The sequence below is a fragment of the Borostomias antarcticus genome (genome assembly GCF_949987555.1).
Source record: "Borostomias antarcticus genome assembly, chromosome: 29".
NCBI classification, from domain to species: Eukaryota; Metazoa; Chordata; class Actinopteri; order Stomiiformes; family Stomiidae; genus Borostomias; species Borostomias antarcticus.
In genome coordinates, this window is record NC_140262.1 from 2,670,712 (window position 1) to 2,679,897 (window position 9,186).

The window sequence follows — 9,186 nt, forward strand, 5'->3', positions numbered from 1 at the left end:
CACTGGAAGGGCCGGGGCCCAGAATAAAGGACCTCAAGGATGGAACATTAGAATACATTTCAAATCATAACAATGATGATACAGAACAGGCAGAGTATTGACGGTGACAAAGGGAACGTTGACTAGAAGGCGGGGCTGGGGGGGGGGGTCCATAATGAGCAGTCAGATTGTCTTATTGTTCTGACATTCTGATTCCAGAACACAGATGGATCACTCGGTCCATTCAGGATTCTTGGCCCGCGACTCGGAGCAGAAGTATGAAGCCCTTCTCTCTTCCTCATGACTTCTCGGCAATGTTAGTCATGCACATTTTTAAACAGGAGTAGATAATGTTGTCTTTCTTCTACGAATATTAGCTGATGATGTGGGGAATGATTTCAGATGGCTGGGCGATGTTTGCTGCGTCTGGGGTATATAGGGGCATATAGAAGCTGGGATTCAGTCAGTTGTAGGTAGAGGCAGCATTCTCCTTGCAGAGGTGTGTTTGATTTGAACAGTGGAGTGTTTCAGGTGGGCGGAGCTCACAGTTGTCAATAGAACAAGGAAATGAACAACTGTATTTCTAGAAAGTAAAGTAAAACATATATATAATTATGGGCATCATTTCACATAATAACAAATCTCTCAAAGAGCTATTAGCCTATTTGAGATCTTCCTTCAATCCCTGCCATTTATCAGCTAGGCTATCTTCCTGTGTATTCTAAAGACAGTGGCCGTGCTTGTGAACATGTCTCTAAGCAACTGATCTCCATCTCCTTCCATGGCCAGGTGATTGAATTACCCCCGACGGAAGGGTCCTCAGAGCGTGCACTCAGCCCGCGTTCGGCGTAAACGAGCTGGCCTCATTATTTCTCGAGAGGGACGGTGGTCTTTGTGCTGCTCGAGCGTACGGACCGTGTGAGGAGCTGGGACTGCTTACTGCGCTGACTCAGTGCTGTACTCTGGCCATGCATGCTTCCCATCCACTCAGCCCAGCAGTCTGGACTAGGATGGACTTGGGTAGGCTCTGTGGAGGACATGAGGTCACAGAGGGGTCCAACTTTTATCTCCTTCTGGTTGATTAGATAAGAGTAGATAGATAGATAGAGTGTTTTAGCTTTACGAACACAGGCCTAAGCTCAGGCCTACTGTCAATTCAAATCAATCAGGCTGTCAACTTAATCTAATCAAGCTGTGTGTCAAGTCATATTAGTATCTAATGTTATGAAACGTCAGAGCACCAAAACAACCTAGCCAGCATTGACAGGTGGGGCCCACATGGGTGCCACGCAGGCTGGCAATATGGGTCCCATTTGGTTTTGTCCACGGTTTCCACAGTGGCCCCACCTTGAGTTCACCCACATAGGCTTGATATGGGATCTAACCAGGTCTTAGTCAGATCCCATTTCAAGCCTATGTGGGTGAACCCAGGTGGAACCACTGTGGAAACCGTGGACAAACCCAGGTGGGACCCATATTGCCAGCCTGCGTGGCACCCATGTTAGGGTTTTGATGGAGGACCCAAGAGCAGACACGATTGGGGTGAAAGCCCGTAGGCACGTTTATTGAGATCCGGGGAGAGGCAGGCAGTAACGTGGTCCGTAGACAGGCGTGGGTCAGGCGGGGACGTGGTAGTCGTACAGGCGATGGTCAGGCAGGAGCGGGGTAATCGTACAGGCGTGGGTCAGGCAGGATCTGGATACTGGGAAGACAGGGTAAGGTGAGGCTTAGGGAATCTTAGGCTGGAGCCGCTAATTACCAACTTGGTGAGTCAACGATCTGGCACAGAGGGCTGTGTGGACCGGCTTCTTATCCTGCTGGCGATTGGCTGATCAGGACCAGGTGCGTTGAGGTGTGGAGGAGAGGCAATTAAGGTGACGCACGGCAGGTGTGGATCGGGGGAGTGTCTGGCTTGTGACCGCAGACGTGCCCGCAGTTCCCGCTGCAGGCTCTGGGAGGTGCTGGGGGAAACGTTGTCCGGCACTGGAGAGACGGAGACAGGCTTGGGACCAGCGTCAGAACCGGGGCTCGGGCCGGGGTCAGGGGGCTGAGGAGGTGGACGAGACTGACGCGGCGGTGCCGTGACAACCCATGTGGGTCCCACCTGTCAATGCTGGCTGGGCAATCTGTTCACCTACTCTGGATGGATGGATGGATGGATGGATGACAAGATGTAGCCTAAAGATGAGGTAAGGCTTGACTGACCTGTCTCCATGGGGTATGCCCTCTTCTGTTTTCTAGTATTCGCTGTTCTTAACTGTTTTACAAACAAAACTATCTTGATAAAAGAATAACCTACAATAATAATCTATCAAGTGGAATTCCTGGCCTGAGTTCATCTTAACATGCATACCCAATATTCTAGTTTCCATAAACCTATAACGCAAAAGAAGTTGATATGAAAGGTAAACTTTTATTCCGTTGTTTGACATTAAAAAGTGAGCAAGATAACAGCATCTTGGAGGAGCAGTTTGGTGTCAAGATTGGGGGGAGGGGAGCGGGGTTCAACGACCTGACCTTTCAGCCCGTTCTCCGGAAGCTGTCAATTACGTGGGAGTTGTAGTACTACTGAAATGTCGAATATTGTTTAGTCCTTAAAAACTGTGAGTTTATGAGGTGATCGTATTATACATAAAGAAAGAGTCGGTTCTTAAGATAACTGGAAGAAAATCAGGTTGATGTTTTGTGTCTAATTGAGGGAATACATGTTTACACTACTGGAATAAACTTCAACTTCCAGGCTGCCTTGCTTTCTGTACGCAGGCGCTGTCACTGCGCACTGTAGATCTCAGATTGGGTGTAAAATGAGCATGGGTCGCGAGTAGCCTATTCCCTGGCTTTAAATGCATATATTATCATCACGGAATACGTTACATTATACTTTTTAGACGGACGATTACTCCGTTTTAACGTGCACCCACTCTAATCAAGTCAACTTTTTCGATTCGAGGAACGTACGCATTTTCAGGACGGTCGTTTTCTCCAGCCAAGATCTTTGCGTCTGAGAAGGGACTCAGCTACAACCGTTAGATTTGCAAAATGCCACGAAATAATAAGACCTCTCTTATTCAGAAAATAGCCAGGAAAGCTAATGTCACCTTTAAAGGGTTTAACGCGCCCGATACAGGAGACGACAAACTGTTTTTGGACAGACAAAGTGAACTCATCACCCTTCTCACAGCAATCAGGGCTGCGGACCTGAAGATTGCGCCTCGGGAAGCGAACCCAACACCAGATCCCAACCCACCAGTCACCAGCCCACCAGACCCCAACCCACCAGTCACCTACATGCATATCTGCGAGACCGATGCCTTCAGTATTGGGGTGTTTCTCCTGAAAAGCGGGGCCGCTATTCCCTTACACGACCACCCGGGGATGAACGGGCTGTTGAAAGTTTTATACGGTAAAGTACGCATACGGTGCTTCGACAAGTTGGATAAACCCCCGGACGCTGAGGATGATACGCAGTTTGACCCCCCGCTGCCTGCCTTCCAGAACGATGCCTTGAGACGGTCGGTCCTCCGGTCCACCAACGACTACTCGGAGGACAGCGGTCCGTGTATCCTGACCCCCCAAAACAGTAACCTACATCAGATAGACGCGGTGGAAGGTCCCGCAGCCTTCATTGACATTCTGGCACCACCTTACGACCCAGACAATGGGAGGGACTGTCACTATTACAAAGTGCTACAGACTGTTGGAGATACAGACACGACGTTGGGAGAGCACGGAGATCAGAAGCAGGGGGAGACATGGTTACTTGAAATCCCTCAGCCTGATGATTTCTGGTGTGGGGGCGAACTATACCCTGGCCCCAAGGTGTCTATCTGAAGGTCTCACCTGGGAGGCAAGGGCCCGCGGATCTTCATCAGTTGACACCGATAATTCAATGTTGTGCCTCACACAGACTTCCAAGTAGTTGATGATGAAGAAGAATTCTTCATTTTTCACTGTTTTTAGTTTGAGTTCACAATCTCATCATGGTCTTTGGCCATTGCCTTATGTGAATATTAAATGCATAGGCTACTACTTTTAAAGCTTTTGTAACACCAACTCTGCTCCGCTTAATTTAGCCATGTAAAGTTGGCTAGACTATGCTTCAGAGTTACCTCAACTCAAAATGCTAACAAGTAACAAGCCTATACACAGCATGATCAGTGAGTTGTCTTGATTGAATAATTCAGAATCACAATAGTCAGTTATGAATGCTTCCTATATCCTTCCTGCCCCAATCTGATTTATTTTTTAAGTGTCCATTGTGTTTATTGATGTATGTAGAGCAATAAAGTACGCCCTATATGAGGTTTTCCATTTATCATCTATTCTCTCATTTATCCGCTCACTTGGTCATGCAAATACTTGATTTAACCCATTATTGTCATGTTCATTTCCTTACACTGTACCATGTTACCTGGACTGATAGACCTGATGGTGTTTTCAAAGACCATGTAGCCTCATACAGCCCTGCACATGCGGGCTCCAACTTTGGCTGATGAGAACATGGGCCTATCACAAACCTCTGGAGAAGGCTCTGTGCACCAGCTCCACTACTTCCTGAAAGTCACTTGGCATCTTTATTTCCTGTCCTATATGATTGGATTAAGTGATTAATCAGGTGTGCGCTGGGTCTGCCGCACACCTGATTAATCATATAGGACAGGAAATAAAGCTGCCAAGTGACTTTCAGGAAGTAGTGGAGCTGGTGCACAGAGCCTATTGGCTATCAAACCTGCTATTTTTTAGCATTAATAAATATACATTGTATAAAGTATCATTGTGTCAACATTCACCATCATTATGACCAAACAGTCATTATAAACAACAACTGGGATTAATGATTAAGTTTCAATGCAAAGTTTCAATTAAGGGAAGTGAGATCAAATTAAGATCTAGAAATCTACAAACGCGATGCAAAACACTTTTTCTTATACCAATCTTATACAAGAGTATTTAATCTTTTTGATTTTAGGTTGGTTTGTGAATTGACTGAATTAAAGCCCGGAACATATAGGCTAGAACATCATAAAGAAGGGTTAACTTGAAAGCATTATGAAATACACATTAGAGGAACTAAGGAATTTTCCCGGACACAAGACACAAACCTTAGCTCTTCACTCAAATCTCACTTTCATTGATGCTTTTTAGGATTAAACCTTTTTTTCTGGGAAAGCAATTGTGTTTCAATACGACCATTGTGGGTTTTTAGTTTTGTTTGAGCGTTTAAGGCACTTAGCAGTCATTATAGGGCAATTATACCGAATGAATTATACTGAGATTATACTGAATAGCCGGCCAGATATGAAATTATCAGCTCAGTTGATCAGGTCAGTAATAAAGTCTTCATATGAACCACGTGGTGCTGTTGGAACAAAGACGTGTATAGTGAGGAGAGGAGGCGAAGATGGGTCCAGCCTTCCCTTGAACGACAAGCCTTCATAATTACTCTTTAAAGTCTGAGAACGCTGTATTCCTCGTGTCATCAGATATGACTCATCTACTCTCATAAAACTCTTTTGAGAAATAAATCAGAAAAGTGATCCATAAAATGTCTGTTCTGATTGATAGCTCGTGGTCTTAGTTTTTTCTGATGCGACTGTTTCTAGCAAGTAGTCTATTCATTTAATAGTGAATTGGTAATGAGGGCGACCTCCATGTTTATTGCCGTTTCCTGTGAATTGTTCAGCGTGTATTCTGAAACAAACTACAGTAGCTAGCCTACTGTATGCATGTCTGTCAAGATCAAGACACAATAAAAGTGTCCAAAGACAAAGAAGGTTATTTTGAGTAGTTTTCAATAGCCTAAATGTATTGTATTTGGTTTGATTTGTCATGTTTCATTGTTGAGACCCTGTTTGGAAAGAGCCCTGAACCAAATTATAGATCTTTCCTCATGCTCCAGTTTGTAATGTTTGTGTGCCGACGAAAGTGTGTGGGTGCATGCCCTAGTGAAACTATGACTCAGTTATGACTCTGCGCGGGAAATACCCTCTGATGTGCTCCTTTCCAATAATAACATTATATTAATGTCATTCAAAGTTGTTTTATTTGTTTCTTAGTCGACAAGTAATAACCAAAAACGTTCCCTCATTAACATTTAATATGAGTCTCAAAACATTCACAACACAAACGTCAAGCCTGTATGAGTTTCTATTATTTACAATCGGTATTTTTTAGACGTAAACCACAACTGCAACACTTTCGAGTTACACCACACAATGTGTACAAAAATATATATATATTCAAACTTTCATATTAAATGACAAATATACAGTTCAATTAAAGCGTCCTTGTGTGCATGTCAATGTACCAAAAAGACATAAAGCAAGGCACAAAAGGGGAAACGTATCAACAAACATGTTAGAATGGACCTCTTCTGTCTTTTAAATAATTTAAAACATTTTATCTCCCAAATTATTGCAAATATATCACTTTTCCCATGCACTCGGGTACTCATTTGATGCGTCAGTGGATATATTCTTGACGATGTTTACTTCCATCTGTTGTTAAAATGAATGGCTATTTACTTTATTGACTTCAGTAGACTATGCAGACAAAGTGCGTTTCAGTCAGTCACCATCCGACTCAGTAGATATATCGTAGGAACTATGGACGCGCACGGGTATCATGCGCAATTACGCACGGAAATGCTACATGACCATGAACCTTCGTCCACGTGTAATGAGTTTGCAGCTTGGACTCATTTCTACCGCAGTCTCCGTTTTCATAAGTTCACCACATGTTCAAAAAGGTTTTTTTTTCATAATACAGTTCGTATTCAGTTAGCAGGTGCCCGCGTCCACACTGCGCTCGACAGGTACCGTTGCCTTGTGATCTAGGAGCAAACTCCGGCAGATGCGCTACCGGACCGCTCTGAGTTCGTGCTGTTTGAAACGGTTGATGACTTTCTCTCCTTCTGCCTGAGGTGAATTTTAGTGTGCCTCTTGCGCTCGTCGCTCCTCGCGAATTTACGGCCACAGAAGTCACAGGCGAAAGGCTTCTCGCCGGTGTGCGTGCGGATGTGCGTGGTCAGGTGGTCGCTGCGGCTGAAGTTCCTCATACATATCCGACACTGGAAGGGCTTGTGTCCGGTGTGGATGCGGATATGTCTGGTCAGCTCATCGGACCGAGAGAATCGCCTGTCGCACCCCTCCGCCGGACAGGGGTAAGGGCGTTCGTGCACGGGGGTCTTGCTGGGTCGGTTGGGGTATTTTCTGGGGCGCAGTATGGGTCTCAGGGGCAGATTCTGAGGGCTGTAAGCCGTGGGCAGCCTGGGCCCATCGGTAACCGGTCCGCCAAGAGTAAAGTTCCTAATAGTGTTCAGGGGGGTGAGGGGCGGCGGTACTCTGAACGACTCGAGGTGGCATGGGAACGGCTTGCGTTCGGGGATGCCCTGCATGTCCCGCTGACAAGTGGGCTGAAAAAAGCCCGAGTAGTCGGGGATGATGGGGAAGATCCCCGAGTCTGTGGTCGGCTTGGGCGAGGAGTAGGACGGGGGCGGGTAGGAGATGGGGCAGGTGGAGGTGGACAGGAAGGCGGAGGGGTCTTGGTAAACCTCCCCGCAGCCTGAGTACGGGGGCGGGGGAGAGTAGATGTGATGCTCCATGTCCGCCTGGTTCTGCGCCATGGTGCAGCTCAGGGTGCTGGAGAAGTGGTTGGGAGACACGGATGAGGCCGGCGAGGAGGACGCTGAGGAGGGCTGGGGCTGGCTCATCCCAAAGATGCCCGCGCTCACTATGTTGATGACTCCCTCCGGGTTCCAGTTGCCAGCGTACGGGGAGTCGATGGAGAACTTTCCCATGTAGGTGAAGGTCTGGTTGCGGTGAGCTTGGGGCTGAGAGAAGCCACTATAGGACAGGTCAAGAGAGCGTTTCTCTGAGATCATATCTCCATTCATTAAGCCATCTGAAAGATGAAAAGGAGGACTCTTATTAGCAGACAGTCGCCAACCAATAATGACACAGAGTAGAAAGCTGGAGAGGCTGCACCTGAGTTCCATTGCGCACTACACTTGCCATGGGGATGCCCCCCCCCCCCCCCTCCCGCTCCAGCGTTAGCGTTATAATTAATTTATTGTTTCATTCATTAAGAAATACTATTGCCCTTACTATAAACACAATCCACCATGTTTTAAGAAATCATTTGCAAGATTTTGCGAACAGCAACCATTCAGTTCCTTTTGCACATTCAGAAACGCGTCCATATCTCGCTCAATTCATTTAACATCAAAATGAAAACATTCCACATCAAACATCTCTATAACTCAAATGATAGATTTTCTCTCACCAATAAATCACAAACACAGCACTAGTAGAGGCCTAACACCCAATAATGTCCACCCTGATATCAAGTGAACAAAAGTGGAGTACTCATCAAAGCTTACCTGAGGCACCGCTAAGTTGATCGTAATGACCTCCCAGATCACCGTTAGGAAATATAGCCACGGAAGCTGGCAGGCTGGTGGCAATATCATCCACCGAATAGATGCCCTCTGACACCGGGTGCACGAACCCACCGAGGCTCACTGGGACTTTCTCTAAAGTTTTCGCAGTCATTATCGAACTAAAGTTTCAGCGCTTTCTACCTCCAGGATAAAACTGAACGTGAAGCGGATTCTAACTGAGAACGAATGACTTCACTGTCCCTGTCACTGTAGCATCTGATCAGCTGTCGGAGAAGTTGCTAAGAGTAGTTTCATGCGTCTGAGTTGGCACCTGGAGAGCCTACAGAGCTATCCGGGCTGTTTCAGTGAATGACAGAGCCTTGGAGCCGGGGTAGCTGTAGTAGGCAATGTATTTATCCGGTGCCTTTCAATGCGCCACTACGTCATTGACCATAGAAGGACTGGGTGGTAAAAAAAAAAAGGCGCTGGGGGAGCCGATTGGCTCCGGGTTATGTGACGACATCAAAGGACGCTTGTCAATGGAGAACTCACAAGTGAAAGTCTCCAGTAACACGGTGATAAAAGATGTTCTTTTTCCAGTCCGTGGTTTTAAGTATAGGTTAAATAATATAAAACAATAGCCTAGTCTATAAGGGAAAACGCAACACGTGTATTAGGACATGGTGACATATTGAACGAATACTAATGTTAGGATCATATTATTCATGTTTCGTTTATCGCACATCATTCTCAAAGAGGAATTCCGGTTCGTCTCTTTAAAGCCATACATGGTTCTATCCGGTGAATCAAAGAACACCCATGCGTAC

The 9,186-nt window shown here is 46.1% G+C and overlaps 2 protein-coding genes across 2 annotated transcripts; one reads left to right on the forward strand and one right to left on the reverse strand.

Moving 5' to 3' along the window:
* The first annotated feature begins 2,806 nt into the window (after positions 1 to 2,806).
* adoa (2-aminoethanethiol (cysteamine) dioxygenase a) lies at positions 2,807 to 4,208 on the forward strand. The gene has a single exon (XM_084459798.1). The coding sequence runs from the start codon at positions 3,019 to 3,021 to the stop codon at positions 3,808 to 3,810; it is 792 nt and encodes a 263-aa protein (XP_084315924.1). The 5' UTR covers positions 2,807 to 3,018; the 3' UTR covers positions 3,811 to 4,208.
* A 2,603-nt stretch (positions 4,209 to 6,811) lies between these two features.
* On the reverse strand, positions 6,812 to 8,531 carry egr2b (early growth response 2b; the record flags this gene model as incomplete). The annotated part of the gene is made up of 2 exons (XM_084459850.1): positions 6,812 to 7,881; positions 8,360 to 8,531. The coding sequence occupies 2 exons, from the start codon at positions 8,529 to 8,531 to the stop codon at positions 6,812 to 6,814; spliced, it is 1,242 nt and encodes a 413-aa protein (XP_084315976.1).
* Between the last annotated feature and the right edge of the window lie 655 nt (positions 8,532 to 9,186).